The sequence below is a fragment of the Rhinatrema bivittatum genome, chromosome 9, assembly GCF_901001135.1.
Source record: "Rhinatrema bivittatum chromosome 9, aRhiBiv1.1, whole genome shotgun sequence".
NCBI classification, from domain to species: Eukaryota; Metazoa; Chordata; class Amphibia; order Gymnophiona; family Rhinatrematidae; genus Rhinatrema; species Rhinatrema bivittatum.
This window is the reverse complement of record NC_042623.1, coordinates 46,013,475-46,035,012: the sequence shown is the minus strand read 5'-3', so window position 1 is coordinate 46,035,012 and position 21,538 is coordinate 46,013,475. Positions and strand designations below refer to the sequence as shown.

The window sequence follows — 21,538 nt, the reverse complement described above, 5'->3', positions numbered from 1 at the left end:
GGAGTGATTCTGAGAAACGGATCCCAGCAGGACAGCGCCTGTAGCTCTGAGATGCGGCGTGCTGAGCATACGGCCAAGCAGGAACACCATCTTCAAGGTCAACAAACGGAGGGACATGCCTCGAAGGAGTCTGAAGGCAGGTCCCGCTAGGAATTCCAAAACTAGGTTGAGGTTCCACAAGGGCACTGGCCACTTCAGTGTCGGGCGAATGTGTTTGACTCCTTTCAGGAAACGTGAAACGTCTGGGTGTGTGGCAATGCTGTTGCCGTCACTCCGGGGACTGTAGCAGGATAGCGCTGCCACCTGAACCTTGATGGAATTGAGGGACAGACCCTTCTGAAGGCCATCTTGAAGGAAATCCAAAATGATAGGGAGTTTAGCGGCATGTGGATTGGTGCCGTGAGATTCGCACCAGGCTTCAAATACTCTCCAGATCCGTATATATGTTAGTGATGTGGAGAACTTGCGTGCTCGGAGGAGTGTATCTATTATCGGCCCCGAGTACCCCCTTTTCTTCAGTCGAGCCCTCTCAATGGCCAGACCGTAAGAGAGAATTGAGCTGGATCCTCGTGGAGGATGGGACCTTGCCGCAGCAGGTCCCTGTGTAGAGGCAGTGGCAGTGGATTCCCTGCCAGTAGTCTTCTCATGTCTGCGTACCAGGGTCTTCTTGGCCAGTCTGGGGCCACTAGAAGAACTAGTCCTCTGTGCCGCTGAATCTTGTGTATAATGGCGCCCAGCAGGGGCCATGGAGGAAAAGCATATAGCAGGATCCCCAGAGGCCATGGCTGTACCAGGGCATCAAGTACCCAGGTATTTCAGCCGCAGGCTGAAATACCTGGGTACTTGAGCGTTGGACCTGTCCGCTAGTAGGTCCATGCCCGGCGTCCCCCACTGATCCACAATCATCTGGAAAGCTGTGGGCGACAGCTGCCATTCCCCCGGGTTTAGGCTTTCTCTGCTGAGGAAGTCTGCCGTGGTGTTGTCCTTCCCGGCGATGTGGGCGGCGGAGATGTCCTGGAGATTTGCTTCCACCCAAGCCATCAGGGGGGCTATTTCTAGGGATACCTGTCGGCTTCTGGTTCCGCCCTGTCGGTTGATGAATGCCACTGTTGTGGCGTTGTCCAACATCACTCTGACCGCTCTGTTTCGAAGTCTGTGGGCAAATTGCAGGCATGCTAGCCTGACTGCCCATGCCTCTAGTCTGTTTATGTTCCACCCTGACTCTTCTCTGTTCCACCGCCCTTGGGCGGTGAGTTCTTCGCAGTGTGCTCCCCATCCATTCAAGCTGGCATCTGTCGTGAGCAGGGTCCAGGTTGGAGAGGACATTCTTGACCCCCGGCTCATGTGGCCGGGCTGCAACCACCATCGTAGTTGATTCCGCACTCTGGCTGGTAGAGGTAGGTGTACGGTGTAGTTCTGTGAACGTGGGCTCCACCGAGATAGGAGGGCGCGTTGTAATGGTCTCATATGAGCCCGCGCCCATGGTATCACCTCCAGAGTGGATGCCATAAGGCCGAGGACCTGTAGGTAATCCCAAGCTGTGGGCCGGGTGGCGCTCAGCAGGGCCAGCAGACGATTCCGGAGCTTTGATCTCCTCTTGGAGGTCAGACTGACCTTGTCTTCCTGGGTGTCGAATCGGACTCCTAGGTATTCCAGCGACTGAGAAGGCTGTAGGGAACTCTTGTTCAAGTTTACTACCCATCCTAGGCTTTCCAGAAGAGCTATAACTCTGTTGGTTGCCTGGTGGCTCTCCTCCGGTGACTTTGCCCTGATCAGCCAATTGTCCAGGTAAGGATGGGTGAGGATTCCTTTCTTCCTGAGTGACGCCGCCACTACTACTATGACCTTGGTAAAGGTCCGCGGTGCGGTGGCTAACCCGAAGGGTAAAGCTCGGAACTGGAAGTGTTGGTTCAGGACCTTGAAGCGTAAATAGCGCTGGTGATCCCGATGGATTGGAATATGCAAGTAGGCTTCCGACAGATCTAGGGATGTGAGAAACTCCCCTGGCTGTACTGAACTTTTGACAGACCACAGAGTTTCCATGCAAAAGCTGGGGACCCGCAGGTGCCGGTTGACTGACTTGAGGTCCAGGACGGGCCTGAAAGTGCCCTCCTTCTTGGGCACTATGAAATAAATGGAATAATGCCCAGAATTCATCTCCCCTGCAGGCACTGGGATTATGGCTTTTAGGGACAGGAGCCTCCGCAAGGTTACTTCTAGTGCCGTCCTCCTGAGGGGTGAACAAGGAGATTCCACAAACTTGTCCGGCGGGAGCTGAAGAAAGTCCAGGTAATACCCTTCTCGGATGATGGCGAGGACCCACTGGTCCGAAGTAATCTCGACCCACCTGCGGTAGAAGAGGGTTAGCCTGCCCCCTATGGCTGCTACCCCCGGATGGGTCGGCTGATTGTCATTGTGGGGTACGGCCGGGACCCGAACCTGAGCTGGTTCCCCTCTTGTTGTGCTTAGTCCGAAAGGACTGGTTCCTGGCCTGCGAACGAGGTGCTTGGTAGCGAGTCCTGTAAGGGTTGAAGCGCTGAGAGTTTCTACCTCTGGATGGTCTAGGAAAAGGGCGCTGGCTCCTCCTTGACCTGTCCTCTGGTAGACGGGGTAACGGAGAGGTGCCGCATTTATTGGCCAGTTTCTCGAGGTCGCTGCCGAACAGGAGGGATCCCTTAAAGGGCACTCTCGTGAGACGTGTCTTGGAGGAGAAGTCGGCCGACCAATTACGTAGCCAGAGCTGTCTCCTGGCTGCCACTGAGGATGATACTCCCTTGGCTGCCGTACGGACTAGGTCGGAGGCTGCGTCAGTGAGGAACGAGAGAGCTGATTCCATCTCTTCTCCCGGGGTGTTGTTCCTAGCCTGTGATAAACAGGAATGCGTCACCACGGTGCAGCAGGTCGCAATTCGTAGGGACATGGCTGCCACCTCAAAGGCCTGTTTCAGAATGGCGTCCATGCGCCAGTCATGTGTATCCTTGAGGGCCGTCCCCCCTTCCACCGGAATGGTGGTGCGCTTCACAATTGCGCTAACTATGGCGTCTACCTGGGGGTACGCCAGCATCTCCTTGGTTGCCGGGTCTAAGGGGTACATGCCAGCCAAGGCCCGACCCCCTGTGAATGAGGCCTTCAGCGCATTCCATTCCAGATCGATTAGCTGCTGTGCTGCTCGTAGGAGGGGAAAATGGTGAGTCGTTTGGCACAGGCCCTCTAACAGGAGGTTCATTCTAGGTTCCCCTGGGGTGTCATGGCCCGGGAGGGCCAGTTCCGACAGGCATTGTGAGATCAGGCCTGGGAGATCCTCTTTCAGAAAGAAACGCCTCATGGTCCGATATGGTTCAATCCCAGAGGGAAGTTCTCCCTCCTCGGGGGGCTCGTCATCTTCCTCAGAGCAATCTGAATCCCCATAAGTGGGGCTTCCGGGTGGCGAGTGGCCGTGCCTAGGCCTTGAGGGTCCAGGGGCCGGGTCATTCGGTACGAATGGACCCGTTCGGGGAGAAGACTGCATTGTGATGAAGGCATGAATCCCCTTGAATAATTCCACCCAGGAGAGCGAAGCAGGATCTGACCTTAGGGGCACCAGGTCTTTCGGGTTCCCTGGCTGCTCACCGCTGCCTGCTAGGTCCGGGGTGTTCCCTGAGGAACTGGCAAGTACTCTGGGCTGCGACCGGTCCTGGCCTGGAACTCCCAGGGCCTCTTCACATTGGGCACATAGGGAGTCTGCTTCCTCACTCTGAGTGGCTCTGAGGTTGCATGCAGAGCAGAGGCTTATGCTGATTCTGGAGGTGCCGGCTCCGCTGACACATGGGCTCTCTTACGCTCCATCTCGTCTGTGAACTCAGCTGGAGTCTGCACTTTGTAATATGCGCGAAGGATGTGCGCCTACCAATCTGCGCCTGTCCATGGGCGCCTAGCAACGGGTGCCTATCAACGTGCGCTTAGCAACGGGCGCCTAGCAACGGGTGCCTATTGCACGGCTGACAAACCAGGGCAGAAGGCGAGCAGGCAGGCAAAATGGTGACCCCCTTGGCGGGTTGCCACGTAGGCAGACTTCTGCTAATCCTTGCTTCCTCTGAGACCAATAAGTAAAGATGTACGCCTTACCTTGTCTTCGGCGCTTCCCGGCTGCGACCCGGGCGGTCTCCGGCTGCGGGGGGAGAGGGTAAGTACCGTCACCGCCGTGCTCGAGGAAGTGCACCCGCTGCCTCTAGGCCGCGCCCGAACTCGTCTCGCTCGGGATCCAAGTCCACGCCGGGATCGAGGCTGCCTCTATGCCGCACCCGAGCCCTTCTCACTCGGGGGCTAGGTCCCTGCCGCGAATGGGCCACCGGACCGAGGCTCTTACCTCCGAGGGGACCACAGAAATTGCCTCGGGAAACTCAACTGGGGGAGGGACCTAATGGTATCACCGCAGGAGTGCGGGGCTCGTCTTCAAGTAGGTTTCTTCTTATGAATTTAGTCGTTAGAATTTGGAAAAACGCTCAGCGAGCGTGAGGTAGCTCCAAACTGCTTTGGAGATGGAAATTACTGAATTGCTGCACTTCCTGCGGGGGTATATGTACCCGTGCTGACGTCAGATCCGTCTCCAACTGCTAGCACGAGCACACTATACCCACTTGTTTTGAGTCCATCTGCTACACGCTAGGAAACAAAACTTATCTATATCTGGGATAGGGAAATACCTACAGCACCTCAATATAATCTACTTTGAAATACCAAAAAGCGGAATATAAAATAAATAAATCGAATAGGGCTTGAGAGCAATCCAAGAAACTAGAGACTAAGAATCCAGATGTTGATGCTGGGCTAAATGGGAAAAACTATTCTTAAAAACAAAAAATCGTTTGCTTACCATAAATGGTGTTTTCCTTAGAGTGAATTAGCCATGCTGTCTTGGATGCGACGTCATCCAGCGGCGTGCGGCTCAGAAACTTCTCAGAATAGCAGAGCTTCACGCTCTGCCCATGCATGGCTGTTTCTGCGTGATGACTTCAGTCGTCAGTTCTTCACTTGGTATTATTAAAGCTTTCGGACTGTGTCTGGTCAATATCTAGAGGCTGCCAGGAAGGTGGGTGGATTGTGTGACTAATTCATTCTGCTATCTACGGAAAACACCATTTACAATAAGCAAACTTGCTTTTTTCCATCGATAAGCCGAATGAAATAGTCATGCTGTCTTGGGGAGTCCCAAGCTGAGGGTTGCTGCCTTCCGAGGAGGAAGTTCCTTAACTTTTCTTCTATCCTTTTTAAATTACTGTTCTTATTATTTATTTATTGAGTTTTATATACCGTCATTCGGTAGAGCCAGCATAATGGTTTACATTATGACTATTTGCAATCCGTCCACCTAGGTGGCAGTCTCTAGTGGACTCCTACTGTGGTCAATATTGCTCTGCCTACTGCACTGTCTGACTCAAAGTTTGTTCAGGCAATAGTGAGATGTAAAAGGATGGAGTGAAGACCATGTTGCGGCTTTGCAGTTATCAGCTATGGGCACATTGTTAAGGTGTGCTAAGGAAGAGGCGGCCACTTGAATCTGATGCACTTTGACTGTTCCATGGAGAGGTATGGAAGCGACATCGTAACAATGACGAATACATGATGCTAACCAGTTAGCTAGAGTTCTTTGTGAGAAAGCAACTCCATGCTTGTTGCGGTTAAAAGAGAAAAACAGCTGTTGGGACTTCCTGTGGCCCTGTGTCCTTTCCTTATAACAGGCTAAGTACCGTTTACAATCCAAAGTATGTAAAGTTTTTTCTCTCTCATTCTTATGTAGTCTTGGGAAGTATGTTGGTAGGGAAATTGAGTTGTTTAGATGAAAAGTTGATACTACTTTCAGCAACAATTTTAGATGTGGGTGAAGTAGTACCTTATCATGGAAGAACTGTAGATAAAGAGCTGTGAAAACTAGAGCTTGTAGTTCACTGATCCTTCTGGTTGAAGTAACTGCTACCAAGAATAGAACCTTCCAAGTAAGGTATTTCAGAGGTGCTATCGCTAGAGCTTCAAAGGGGCTTACCATGAGAGCCAATAGAACTATGTTAATGTCCCAAGGTACAGGTGGTTTCCATCTCGGTGGAAGTATGTGCAGGAGGCCTTTCATGAAACGAGATATCAACGGATTTGTTGAGATAGATAGCCCATCTATCCGGTGGTGGTAAGTTGTAATTGCGCACAAATACACTCTTACCAATGATGTTTGAAGGTCTGTTTTGGTCAAATGGTAGAGGTAGTTGAGTAGGAGTTCCGGAGGGCAGCTGAACAAGTCAGTTGACTGTTAATGTACAAATCCATTTAAAGGAGTAGTTATGGCAAATGGAGGGTTTTCTTGAGGAGAGGAGAACGTCCTTAATCGGACGTGGGAGGCATAATGGTTCTAAGACCTGGCGCTCAATCCAAGCAATGAATTGGAGAGAGGAGAAGAGAGGATGGAGGAGGGTCCCATTCCCCTGCATCAGTAGGTTCAGTTGGTTCTCTAGGAACTTCGGCAGTTGTGCTGAGCATTGTACAAGATATATGTACCATGGCTGCCTTGGCCACCCTGGTGCTATGAGAATCACCTCCATCTGATCTTGGATACACTTTTATATCGTTCAAGTTAAGAGTGGAATTGAAGGGAAAGCGTAGAGTGGAGAAATTATTTACCTGATAATTTTGTTTTCCTTAATGTAGACAGATGGACTCAGGACCAATGGGTTTATGATCCCCTGCCAGCAGATGGAGACAGAGCAAGCTAATGTCACAGAATAAATTACCCTGCAGTGACCCTAACCTGCTAGTATTCTCTTCAAAAGCAACTGTAGACAGACAAGCAAAAAACTTGATTGAAAACATGATTAAACAGATAACCAGAACTGTACTCAAATCAACCATAAACACTGAACTCACATAAGATTCTAGGTACCCCAAGCTAGGGGACTAGATGAACAATTACCAATAATCCCTTGGGACCTAAAGTCCCACTGGAGGACTATTGACACACTCATGCTGCAGCAGAGGGTGGGAAGCTAAGTCAGTCTGTCTACATTAAGGAAAACAAAATTATCAGGTAGTTAATTTCTCCATTTGTTAGTGTATAGACAGATGGACTCAAGACCAGTGGGATGTACCAAAGCTATTCCCCAACAGGGTGGGAGACTGCCTGTGGTCCAGTCAACATCGCACGTGCAAAGACTGCATTCTCCCAGGCCTGCACATCCAGACGATAAAACCTGTAAAAAGTGTGTGAGGACCACCACATTGCAGCTCGGAAATCATTAATGGGAGACAGCAGATTAACCTCTGCCCATTAAAATGCCTGAGCCCTAGTGGAATGAGCCCTAACCTGAGTAGGCAACTGCTTTCCAGCATCCACATAAGCGGTCATGACCACCTCCTTAATCCAACGAGCTATGGTAACCCACAAAACAAGAGCGCCCTGCTTACTCCCGCCATGGAGAACAAACAGGCAATCTGTCTTTCAAAAAGACTCAGAGACCTCCAGATACCACACAATAAATAAGATGCTTAACATCCAAGGAGCGCAAAAGGCGAAACCCCTCTGCATCCCTTACCTTATACAGGGATGGCAAGGAGATGGACTGATTCAAATGAAAGTCTGAGACTACCTTGGGCAAGATGGATGGAACAGTTGCAGCTGTAATGCCCCCAGAATCACCTGAAGGAACAGTTCCAGGCAAGACAAGGTCTGCAGCTCAGAAATCCAACACCCAGAACATATAGCCACCAAGAACACAGTCTTCAAAGTCAACTACCGTAGGGAAAGGCTAAGCAGTGGTTGGAACATAGGGTCTGCCAAAAAGTCCAGCACCAAATTAAGACTCCACAATGGAACCAGTATCCTCAAGGGAGGCCTAAGGTGCTTCACTCCCTTCAAAAAAACAGGCCACATCAGGATGAGACAAGGAAACACCATTCACCAGACCTCAAACAGGCAAGAGCCACAACCTGCACCTTCAAGGAATTAAGGGCCAAGCCTTTATTCAATCCATCCTGCAAAAGTCAGAATGAGAGGGATCTTAACTGAATGAGGAAGAACACCCCGCTCCTCACACCAGGCCTCAAAAACTCTCCAAACCCACACATAAGCCAAGGAAGTGGAAAACATGCAAGTGCGGCGTAAAGTAGCAATCACCGCAGAGGAATAACTACACTAACAGGTGAGACCTCTCAAGGGCCAAACCATAAGACAGAATCAAGTCGGATCATCATGAAGAACCGGTTCCTGCCGAAACAGATCCATGTGTGGCAGAAGACAAAGGGGGGGGCGCAAATCCAGTCTGGGCCAGTCTGGCGCCACCAGTAGTACTAACCCTCACGGCCTTTGATCTTGCAAATTTTCCTGCCCAGCAAGGGCCACGGAGGAAAGGCATAAAGCAATCTGTCTTCCAGCCAGACCTGTACGAGAGTGTCTATTCCCAGGGACCATGGATCTCTCATGTGACTGTAGAAGTGAGGAACCTTCACATTTCGAGAAGTCACCAGTAGGACTAGGAACGGAAGGCCCCAGCGATCTAGAATCAGCTGAAATGTCACTGCTGACAAAACAAAATTGCTTACCTTACAATAGGTGTTATCCCAGGACAGCAGGATGTAGTCCTCACATATGGGTGACATCATTGATGGAGCCCTATTGCGGAAAACTTTGTCAAAGTTTCTAGAAACGTTTGACTGGCCCTGTGAGGCCACTGAGCATGCCCAGCATGCCATGATAATTTCTGCCACAGGGGTCTCTCTTTAGTCTCGTATGTAGCAATAAGCTTTAGCAAAAATATCCGTATTTCATATTTGACAGTAATTGTTATAATTATGGAAAATGCAATAAATATATTAATAAAAAAAGATTTCTACCTTACCTTGTCTCGGCACTTCGCGGTTTCGTTCTGGGCGGTCTCCGGCTACAGGGGGAGAGGGAAAATACCTTCACCGCCGCGCTTGAGGTTGCACCCCCTGCCTCTCAGCCTCACCAGATATCGGGGGTTAGGTCCCCGCCAAGGGTCGGCCGCCGGACCGAGGCTTCCCTCCGAGGAATCGCGGAAATCACCTCGGGAATATCAACTGGGGGGAGGGACCCATCGGGTGTCACCGCAGGAGAGCGGGGCTCGTCTATAGAGGTAAGATTTCTTCTTAATTTGGATTTCTTCGGTAAAATTTACTCTAAGGTTGTGCTAGTGTGCATAGAGTCCCTAACTGCTATGGAGACGGAAAATACTGAAGAGCTGCACTTCCTGCAGGGGTATATGTACTAGGGCTGACGTCAGATTGAAATCTGATCCGTCTCCAACTGCTATCAGGAGTACACTATACCCATTGGTCCTGAGTCAATCTGCTACACGCTAGGAAATCAGATTTTCTTTGATTCATAATGGTGAAAATTAATCAGTAGGACAAGCTTTTATAAACTTGTAGTTACTACTACTCCAGAAATTAAGCAAAAATTAGAATGGAAAATGTGATCTTATTGATTTGCTTTAACTGCTTGCTTGCTGAATTATCTAAAAATTAAAATGTTCTTTTGGGTAACTTTAGAAAAATGTTTTTATATCTTATTTTCAGTCAAGGACTATATTAAATTAAAGATTTTTTTTTTAACACTAGGCAGGTTTCTGAGAATGTTTAATTGTCTATTTTGGCATTATGTATCCTGAGAGGATATGTGATCCAGTGGTTAAAGCAGCATGGGTCATCACTTCTTAGGTTTGACACAAAGGTGATGCACTCAAACCCTGGTGGTGGGGGCAGGGGAACAACCGTGTGATGCAGAGACAGTCATAACAGATGACACTGAAGGCTCCAGGCCTCTTGCAGGGCTCTCATTTCAGACATCAGTTACCTGGCTAACTGGATTCATTCAACATGATGGGGTGAACAGCAGAGCAGATCAGAGCAAATATGGGAAGTAAATGTCAGGTTGTCTGCATTTATGGTTTGGCTTTTTCACTCTGTGAAACTTTTGGCCAAATAATTAGCCTGAAGCACATAATAAAATTAACTTTCACATAGGACAGCTTAGGCCTTACTAAAAGTAAATGATGTTCAATGTGCAGCCGTGAGAATCTTCCAGCAATGGAAGGTTCACTAGGAGTTCAGAGGGTGGATGAGATTTTGGGAATGACATGATTGTTCTCCTCCCCCCGCAAAAAGGACGGATCAGTAGGAAGTCTATAAAATGTTTCCTACAAGACACATAGGGAGTTGCTGAAGAGTTTTTTGGAGTAGAGTCTGTAAAGAAGGGTGCTAACAGAGAGAGCAGTAGTTTTGAAATGTTGAAAGAGCCAGAGAACAGAGGAGCAACAAGGTGATGTCGTCCTTACCTGACATTTCCAGTTCCTGATTTTTCACAGAAAGGTTCTCTTCCTTCCACAGAAAAATCCAAGAAGTTATATTAGGAACATATGTCCACTAGAAGCAAGTGGAAGGAATTTCTGGACCACTTGAGTATAAGTACTACAAGCAACTTCGAGAAAAATTCTATAACTTTTCACTGTGAATGCAACAGCAGAGCCTGTGGGAGAAGCAGCAGGTTTACTGTGTTTGAAGAGGCTTATTTTGCCTAAGACTGAGTGAGGAAGTAATTAAAAAAAATGTTTTTCTTTGAACCTTTGTATTTTGTTTCTGGACTATGACTTCCAAGTCTTTTGCTGAAATTTGGCTACATTTTTCTTAATAAACTTTTCTCTGTCTGGAGCACAATTGTGCGAAAGGTATTTTTTCTTGTGGTAACCTATTCTCAGTGGTCTTGAGAGAGTCTCCTGCCCCAGTCCACGGTACCCAAACATTTTTCCCATTCTAGCCGAGAAGTCAAATGCACTCCAGGGCTGGGAAGGGGACCTTTGGCGAAAGGGGTGGGGTTTTTTTTTTTTGTTTTTTTTACGTTTTGTATTATTAGCTCTGTTAGTTCAATCCAATCCTTAATCCCACATTTCAGAGGCTATACTACAACATCCCACACTAAGGGGTCTATTTACTAAACTGTTAACATGCAATATCGATCATGCTTACTTACATGTTAGGTACTGGAAAAGTTTCAGGTCAAACGTGACAAATATTGACCTGCATCACAGGCAAAGCAACTCAGTATGAAAATGGTTTAATGCATATAGTGAACCTTGAAAAGTTAACCACCAAAATATTTTTATTCCCCACACCTGGGCCACGAACAAGACAGGGGGAAGAGAGCACCAAATGAAACCTTTCCAATGCAGTACAGAGTTCACTCCCTCTCTGTCCCTTTCTCCCCAAAAAATCACCCATCTTGCAAGAACCAACACCCCCACAAGCAAATATTAAAAAAAAAGTCCTGCTTCTTGCCCAGTAACAGTTCCCATTAACCCATGGTAGCCTCAGACAACAGCGGAACCTAATGGCTGCTGCCCTGATGGCACGAAATTTAAAATGGCAATAGCTGACCAGTGGCCAGACTCCTGATGGGGGAAGAGTGAGAAATTACTACTTACCTGAGAATTTCCTTTTCTTTAGGACAGTCAGATGAATCAAGAACAAGTGGGTTATGCACCTGTACCAGCAGATGGAGAGTGAGCAAAATGTCGTCACAGCCTGCCAATATTCTCTTCAAAAACAACTGTGGACAGACTAGCAAAAAAACTTGATTAAAAACAGATAACCATTTCAATACTCAGCCAACAGGCAATGCTGAGCTCGGATAAGAATGTAAAAACAGTCTAGGGACTGGACTAACACTTACCTGTAATCCCTACAATATGTAGTCACAAGGAGGACCATACTATAAAAACATTCGGCAGCCAAGGGAGGGAAGTTGAATTCATCTGACTGTCCTGAAGAAAAGGAAATTATCAGGTAAAGTAGCAATTTCTCAGCATCCAGATAGATGAATCCAGAACAAGTGGGATGTACTCAAGCTATTCCCGAATAGGATGGGAGGCTGCTCGCAGATAAGCCGACAAGGAACCACCATTCACCTGACCCCTGAAACAGGCAACAGCTTCTACTTGTACCTTTAAGGAATTAAGGGCCAAACCTTTATTCAAGCCATCCTGCAAAAATTCCAAAATGAGCAGGATCTTGGCGAATGAGGAAGAAAATCTCTATCCTCACACCAGGCCTCAAACACTCAAACTTGCACATAGGCCAAGGAAGTGGAGAACTTTCTAGCACTAAGAAAAGTGGAAATCACTGACACCTAGTATCCACGTTTCAGCAATCGAGCCCTCTTAAGGGCCATACCATAAGATAAAACAGAGTCTGATCTGCGTGAAGAATCAGACCCTGACTTAGCAAGTTCTTGTGTGCCGAAGTCAAAGGGGAGAGTCCCCCAGGAGCTGCCGCAAATCTGCATACCACGGCGTCTTGGGCCAATCTGGAGCAACCAAGAGCCCCATCCCTCTGTGGCGCTCGATCCTTCAATCTGCCCAACATGGGCCATGGAGGAAAGGCATACAATAACTTGTCTTCTGGCCACTCCTTTACTAGGGCAATGATCCACAATGACTATGGATCTCTCCTGCGACTGAAAAATTGCGGAACTTTCGCATTGTGAGAAGTCACCAGGTGGTCTAGGAAGAGACCTCAGCAATCCAGAATCAGCTGAAACGCCTCAACTAACAAGGCCCATTCTCCTGGGTCCAGACTCTCCCTGTTGAGAAAGTCTACTCTTACATTGTCTTTTCCTGCTATGTGTGAGGCTGAGATCTTCTGGAAATGCACTGCTGCCCATTCCATAAGCTGATCTATTTCCTGCGACACTTGCTGGCTCTTGGTTCTTCCCTCCCATTGATGTAAGCCACAATGGTTGCATTGTTTGACATTAACCGGACCGATGGACCCTGTAGCCTGATATTGAACTGCAAAAATGCCAACTGGACCGCCCTGGCTTTCAGATGATTGATGTTTCAGAGAGACTCCTCTGTATTCCAGTGCCCTTGCACCCTCAGCTCCTGTCAGTGAGCCCCCCAACCAAGGAGGCTCGCATCTGTTGTCAGTACTAGCTAGTCAGATGGCGCTAGGGAAACTCCCTTCATTAGATGATCCGCATGCAGCCACCACTGCAATTGGAAGGAGACTTCCATTGGCAGGAAGAATCGAAAAGTCCTGAGACTGCGGCTCCATCAAGACAGCAGGGAGTGCTGAAGAGGACACATTTGTGCCCTCACCCATGGGACCACTTCCAGCATCGCTACCATTAAGTCAAGTACTTGCAGTTAGGACCATATGGTCAAGAGAGTGCTCAACAACAGTGGGAGCTGTGTCATGAACTTCTGAATGCGCACTTCTGGCAGGAAAACCTTGCCCTGCCTCATGTCGAACCAAACCCCAAGGTATTCCGACGACTGAGCAGGCTGAAGACTGCGCTTAGTCAGGTTCACCACCCAGCCAAGCTCCTGCAACAGGGAGATCACCTTGCAGGTCACTCAGCAGCTCTTTTCCAGTGACTTGGCTCAAATCAGCCAGTCGTCCAAAAACGGGTGCATGAGGATCCCATTTTTTCTCAATTCTGCTGCCTCTACCACCATTACTTTGCAAAATGTCCTTGGGGTGGTGGCCAGACCAAAGGGCAGGGCCCAAAATTGATAATGGCATCCCAGAATTGTGAATCGCAGAAAGTGTTGATTCTCTAGTCGGATGGGAATATGAAGGTACGCCTCAGACAGAACCAAGGTGGTCAGAAACTCCCTCGGCTGCACGGCCATTATTACAGAGTGCAATGTTTCCATGCAAAAATGTGTCACCCGCACATGACTGTTAACACTTTTGAGAACCAGGATGGGACAAAAAGAGCCCTCCCTCTTGGACACAATGAAATAAATAAATTAATGACCCCATATTTTCTTGAGACTTGGGCACTGGAACCATAGCTCTCAGACTGAGGAACCTTGCCAATGTAGTTTCCACTGCTTGCTTTTTCCTGAGGCAAGTGGCAGGGAGACATCATGAACATGTCCCGAGGAACACAAACTCCAGCGCATATCCTTCTTGTATCACCTCCAGGATCCACTGATCCATTGTGATCTAGATCCACCTCTGATAAAAAAAAAAGAGAGGTGTCAGTTTGCTCCGTCTCCATCTGATGGTAGAGGTGCATAACCCACTTATTCTGGATTCATCTGACTGGATGCTAAGAATTTATCTTTTTTGGCATTCAGGTAGAGCATATGAACAGGGGCCAAGGTTTTCTATGTAGAAGATCTTGCAAGGGTTCTCTATTTCTTTGCTGGGAGGGGACGGATGTTTTCACTCAAGACTAACTATCTGCTTCTCTCTCACAAACAGGGAGCTCATTAATGTGTATTTTCATGGCCTAGCATCCACACTTTCCCAGCTGCAAAAATATATACAAACACATTTACTAAATTTCAGTACTTAGGACAGTTTAGTGAATACCATGGAAACTAAAGTGTGTTAAGCACAGTAATGTACGGTTTTAACCAACTTTAGTAAACAGGGGCCTAAAACCACTAGAATCAGTATAATACTTGTGTTTTAGTCCTGGGGAAATTCGGCACTACTGCGGAGCACAGAATTCCCCCCCTGCGCAGAATTGCCAAATTCTGCACAGAAAATGGCAGAGGAGACCCCGGAATGCCACGAACGGAACACTCTTCGCGGTAAAGATGAAGGCCCTCAGCACGCTGTTCGCAGCAAAGATGAAAGCCCCGACGTGCTGCAAACGGAGCACGGGCGCCATTTCCAACGCACATGAAGGCCCCCGCGTGCCTCAGAACGCATTCCACTCATGGCAAAGATGAAGGCCCCAGTGAGCATGAAGGAGAGAGGGGTGTATGTGCGTGTGTGAGGAAGGAGAGGGGAGGGGGTATGACAGAGAGAAGGGAAGGGGAGGATGAGATATGAAGAGGGAGAAGGGGGGAGGGGGTGAGAGCAGGGCGGAAGGGGATGAGCAGGAAGGTATGAGAGAGAGCAGGTAGGGTAAGCCGGGGGGGGGGGGGGGGGGGGAGTTGATGTGGGTGCCAGAGAGAGGGAGCCTATAATGAGGAGATTGTGAAGGTGTGTGTGAGTGTGAGTGAGTGAGAGAGAGAGAGATTGGGAGCTGGTGTGTATGAAAGGGATCCTGAATATGTGAGGGTGCTGGCCTGTGTGAAGGGATTGTGTATGTATGAGAGAGAGCCTGTATGAAGGAGTGCGTGAGAGAGAGACATAGGTAGCCTGTGTGAGGGTGTATGCGTGAGAGAGAAAGGGAGCTTGTGAGAAAGTGCATGCAAGAGGGATCCTGTATGAGGGGATGTGTGCAAGAGAGTAAGGGAGCCTGTATGAGGGTGTATATATGTGCACTAGAGAAGGGGAGCATATATGTGAGAGAGGGAAGATCAGAGGGAGCCTGTGTGAGGGGCAGTACTGGGAACAGGGTCAAACTCTGGGAGTAGCGATAGAGTGGAAGGGGTTGAGCCTAGAGATGGAGGGGAGAGATACTGGATGGAGGAGTTGGGGCCTGAGAGGGCAAGTGGCTAGGAGAGTAGGGAGAAAGAGTGGAAGGGACCCTCTTACAGTGAATTTCTAGGGAAATTCTGCTCAAAATATTTAAAATTCTGCATCTAAGTAATAACTTTTTTCTGTTTTAATTTAAAATGTAATTACTTAAGGACTATCATGTAAATTGTGTTATTTTGACCAATATAAAGTTCGCAGAATTTTAAGTTTTTGGGCACAGAATTTATATTTATGTGCAGAATTTTAAATGTTTTCGTGCAGAATTCCCCCAGGAGTAGTGTTTCTAAGATATAAAATACTTCAGGAACCTGTTTGGCCAAGATGTACTAACCAAATTATGAGGTTCAGAAAAGAGAGACATGCCGTGGCTCTAAATGCATCTGATTCATTGCCTAAGTGGCACACAGAGCACACCATGCATTATTTAGCGATATGATTAAATGATATCCTGCATACATACCGCTCCACCGTGGTGGACCTAGAGAACAAATGCAATGAATTATTGTGCTTTGGAATTGGAATAGCTCATACTGCTGCAATACAGTTGTAAAAGCAGTTGTAACTGGTAGCCAAACTACTATTTTTTATTTTTGGATTTAGATCACACCTTTGCATCAGTAGTTCAAAGCAAATTACATTCATTTCCAGTAGGTATTTCCCTGTCCACAAGGGGCTTACAATCTAATACCCTTTTTACTAAGCATTTTTCCCCATAGACACAACATAGGAGAAAACCTTTAGTAAATAGGCCCCTAAGTTTGTACCTGAGGCAATGGAGGATGAAGTGACCTGCCCAAGGTCACAAGGTTAACAGCTCGCTGCTCTAATCACTAGGCTACTTCGTCACTCCAGTCATTCACAGCCTGATTCACTAGTGTACTACTGCATCATAGCACATTAATGAACTTTAATGAATAGACCTATTAGCTATAATGTAAGCTGCATTAAAATCAAATCATTAATGCACATTAGTAACCTGTTATAGCAGCCGATATATAACACGCTTTCATGAACAGACCTATAAATGCTACAACTTAATAGTAAAGCAGTACCAGCATATTTCAAAACATACCGTTTCAGAAAACCTTGATCATTATGCATTTCACCTGAATGTTCTTTTAGAGAGACTTTAAAACAGAGCTAAGCAAAGTCAAATTCTTCTCCAAGAGAGTATACTACAAAAACAGTTTGACTGCTATGTTATTATCAGACCCAATAGGAAATTACCAGAATTTTTCATAAGAGAAAAAATAAATTGTGGGGAATTTTTACCAATTTCTTACAGAATTTCTCTAGACTGTATCAGCGCTAGATTCATTCAGTCTTCTTCCGCAAAAACTGAGGAGGGGGAGAGAGGGAGGGAAAGCATGACAGGATGTCTTATAGTCTCACTCTGTTCAGTTTCATGGAGGACCCACAGCCAGGTGCCTGATCCAATACATACAGCAGCAAAAACTTCCAAAAACTGCAACGGAAGTTTAAAACAAGCAAGCAAAAGCCAGGAAAAAAAAATGCAAGAAATTGTAAAAAGAAAAAGAAAATGAAGTCAGAAATTTAAAGAGAAACCTCTAAGTTATAGGGTTCCATATTCAGAATGTATGTACGACTAAGTCTGGCACGAAGCCAGACAGAACGCCAGGATCTGAATTTCCTGTCAGCATGACAGAGAAGTTTATAGCCTGGGGCGGAGCGACATTATTCAGCTAAGTTGGGATAACATCGATTTTCAGCACTATCTGGATAGCTTTAGGAAAGTTGAAAAGCAGTCCTAAAGTTAGTCAGATAAACGTATCCGGCTAACTTTAAGATAGCCGGGCATATTCAGCGACGTGGACATGTCACTAAATATACCCATCTAACTTTGCCAGCCAGCAGCTGAACATGGACTTCACAGAATTTTCAGCTTTTTCTGAACTCACTTTTCCAGCAGCCCTATTTCTTATGTTATGGCAGGAGTGAGCAAATCTTTTGAGCCTCGGACCCCCCCCCCCCCCACCCCTTCCATCCATACAACATATTGGGGCCCCCACCCGATTAGAGGAGGACAGAGATAGAGATGTCAAAGTCTCTCATCAACCAGTCAGCTGCTGAACCGTTTTGCCAAGTAGGCAATCACGCTACCAGCCAGAAGCTCAAAATTCCAGTTTTGATTCTCTTGGAGGTTGCTGATAGGAGCAATCAGATACACACAAACACAGAGGTGCACCTCACAGTAAATATATCTCAGCACAAGCTCCTTCCACAAAACCCTACAAAAAAGTCACTCAAAATCTATACAGCAACTTATTACATAACTGTAGCAACACCAAGAACTCAAACAAGAACCCTACCTGGTGAAAAAGCAGCACTGTAAATATTACACTGAGTCCCAGAATATCAATACACCACCTACTGAGGAAAGAAAACAAACCCGATTGCTATAGATCCTCACACAGACACTACAGGCTAGCAAAATCTGTCACCTTGTTCACACGAACAGAGCAGAGACAGACCCTCACCAAATACAGAATAAAGGACCACAGATTAGAACCGCAATATGCAAACAAAAACTTAAAATGGAAACGCCAAGAAGCCAGACTCAGCCTACAGCGTTAACAATGGAAAAACAGAACCACCATTCCTCATAAAACAAGATCAACCAACAGCACCAATTATAATGGTAGAATCAAGCTAATAAAAATAAATATTTCAAAACTGACAAATAGAACAAGTCATATACATTTTTTGAAAATTTCACAAGCACCCATAAAATATTTCAAAACAGCACACATATCAAACACCCCCAATAATCAAAACTGAGGATAAAAAAAATCCCTGTTGTCCATACCTGGGAACTTGATTTCCAGTCATCCTGAGATTGTTGAGGATTAGGGGGACATCCAAATTTTATCTCTCTCTCTCTCACACACACACACACATATGCATGTTCATTCCCTCTCACATATACGTAACACACCCACACACTCTAAGTCCCTCTCCCACCCCCATGCATACAAAAGCTCTTACTCTCCAAGATTCCCTCATAAGCACACAGGCTCTCACCTACACAGACCAACCCCCAAGGCAGGCACCCATTCTCTCTCTCTCTCTCTCTCACACACACACAAAGACCCCCAGGCAGGCACCCTTTCTCTCACAAACACACAAAGACCCCCAGGCAGGCACCCATTCTCTCTCTCTCTCTCTCTCACACACACACACAAAGACCCCCAGGCAGGCACCCTTTCTCTCACACACACACAAAGACCCCCAGGCAGGCACCCTTTCTCTCACACACACACAAAGACCCCCAGGCAGGCACCCATACTCTCTCTCACACACACACAAAGACCCCCAGGCAGGCACCCATTCTCTTTCTTCTCACACACACACACAGACCCCCAGGCAGGCACCCATTCTCTCTCTTCTCTCACACACACACACACAAAGACCCCCAGGTAGGCACCCTTTCTCTCTCACACACACACACAAGCTCCAATTCATACACATGTGCACACTAAAGGCAGACCTCCTCTGTTTTGCTGACAGCCTCAGAGCCTCTCTCATTCCTGCTGCTGCTGTCACCGCCACCGCGTGGCTGTTAGGGAGGAGCCGATCCCTCGTTGCTGCTTCTGGCACTGCCCGTCCTGTTGCCTCCTCCTCTGTGCAAGACCCCCAATATTCAAAATCAGCAGGACTAGCACTTCCTCCGTGCTAATCTCATGCATCATGAGATCAGCATGGAGAAATTGCTAATCTCGCTAATTCTAATACAGTGGGCGTGCAGTCCTCCTCTGCTCAGCTGCTGTGGCAGTGAGGTCCATTGGCGGCTGCATGGTTTGTTTTTTGGCCACCAGTGGGATCGGGTCCCCCAGCGGCCGCATACACCTCTCCCCCCATGGTACACATTTGCAGGCCTCTGGAATCTCCTTCGCGCCTCCCCTCGCGCTGTTTGCGTACCTCTGTGTTATGGTACTCTCTCTTTTACATGACACGGCATGTGGCATACATGTATCACTAATAACTCTCCAAGTCACAGGGAGGACAACCATCAAAGCGAATTATGTAGGTAAAAAGCTGATTACCACATTAACTATCTTAAAATTCCTCCTCTGAATGCAGCTAAATGTCTGTAAAATGTTTTACTTTTAGCTACATTGAGAAGAGCTGTTTTTGAGGCTGTGTTTAGGTCAAGGGAGGAAAAGCACATGGATTGCATTTTCAAATCTTTGTGCATACGTTTCCAGCAAAATTCCAGGCAGGTGCAAGTGACTGTTCTTTGTACCTGCAAACATTTGCTTTTAGAATTGGTGGCAAAGCCCACATGTTTTATTGTCCCAGTGAGGACAGTTTGAAAATGGCTTCCTTAATAAAAGGGAAGACACTAACTCTTCCATCAGTTAGATCATGAAATGTCTCCCTCCTGGGATGCAATGTCAAAATAATCCTGAAATGTAGTTTCTTTCTGAGAAAAATAAATTACTTTGAAGCTTCAGTTGCTGAATGCTATTCATAATTATCACAGAATTCATAAGGTAGGTTTGGTATTTTGAAGAACTAGCCTGCTCATGTGTATTATTTCAGAGAAAGGACTATATTATTGCTTGAAAAGTGAACAGGAAAGCTGGCCGAAGACCAGATGCCTTCAACACTTACAAAATGGAAGATAAGACATACTCTTCAACATCCCTACCCTGCCTTCCTCAGAGAGAATGAAAAATTGTTCTGCCTGCCTCTTTTAGTACTTTTGCACTTTGCGACTAAAGTTGAAACTTACCCTGCCTGCGCAGCTCATTTTTGACAGCTTCTACGCCTCCAGTTTTTTCTATGAAGTCATAAATGACTTTTGATGTTTCTTTGTCCTTTAACTGAGCCTCTGAGATCCCACATAGATCAAAGAGATTTTTCAGTTCTGGATCCAAGTTGTTTACCTGCAGATCAAACACAGTAATGTAGCATTTCAAATATTAAAACTTTTTTTTTTTGTCTTAACTACGACTAGGTGGTTTGAAACGAACTGATATGGAGAGAAATTCAACAACAAAAAAAGGGTAAAAGATCAGCAATTACTACAGGTGAAACTATACTGAAAATGGCAAGTGCATAAAGTATGACACACTCACACTCCTGAGTAAATTGTATTTGAGGAATGGATTTATACAGAATTAGTTTCCTCCTCTTCATAAATTCAGTACCAAGATGTTAAAACCCAATAGATCAATTCTCATGAGATATGTTTCTGAAGAACTTCTTTAATCAATGCCACTGTATTCCTGGCAAGAATTTCACTTCCTTATTCCAAGACGTTCAACACTGAACAATATGATATAGTTAAAAGGACACAAAGATACAAAGGAAACACAAACACAGATCTCACCAGTTGGTTGACAGTTTCTAGCAGAAGTTAGATGTACTTAGAAGAGGGAAATGTATTTTATGCAAAGGCTGGGGCCAAGTTTATGTTACAAAAAAGGTGAGCATGTGACTTAGCATTTTAAATCCAAATATGCTTAATCATAACCGCATTTAGCCATAGCTTAAACTAAAAAAACACTATATACCTCTCTCTTCAGATTAATTAAAAAACTGGTAGAAGTTTTTTTTAGTATTTGTTTGTACTTATACACACACAAATACAAACACACACACACACACAGTGTCCTAGAAGTGACTGTTCTCTAGAGTCATCCAACTTTTAGTACAATTTTTAACTGGTAATTTGAATTAGCGCAAAAAACTATTAGTAAGAATACCTAGTTGTGAAATAGTAAGGGGAAAGCCAGACATCACAGGAGTCTGTGGCACTGTACCAGGAATAAAACTGGGCAGACCAGATGGGCCTCAAGTCCTTATCTACTTTCATAGTCTATGTTTCTATGATATAATTTTTATATTTTAAGTCATCAATGACCATGATAAGCCTCATCTTTTTCTCTGTAACAAAAGCTGCACTATTTGACCATTCCTTCAGCCCAGTAGCTATTTGGTGCTGCGAGGTAAAAGATCCAGGCCCAGATCTCCTGCCCAGCTATACTGATGAGGGTTTGTGTGTACCATGGAGATAATGTGCTCCAGTACCTCAGAGAAAGGGAAACAATCTCATCTTACATAGTTACCCCTACAGTTACACCACAGGACA

At 46.4% G+C, this 21,538-nt stretch overlaps 1 protein-coding gene across 2 annotated transcripts in view; it reads right to left on the bottom strand.

The window, feature by feature from the left end:
• The window catches only part of WASL (WASP like actin nucleation promoting factor), a 194,370-nt gene that overhangs the window by 14,318 nt on the left and 158,514 nt on the right, over window positions 1–21,538 (bottom strand). Inside the window, exons 8-9 of one of the 2 annotated variants that reach the window (XM_029615532.1) lie at window positions 20,177–20,330; window positions 15,881–15,898 (exon numbers count right to left, since the gene is read on the bottom strand). In XM_029615532.1, the coding sequence (XP_029471392.1) occupies window positions 15,881–15,898; window positions 20,177–20,330 (172 nt within the window). The remainder of the gene's footprint in view (window positions 1–15,880; window positions 15,899–20,176; window positions 20,331–21,538) is intronic. The other variant, XM_029615533.1, reaches the window with a different exon arrangement.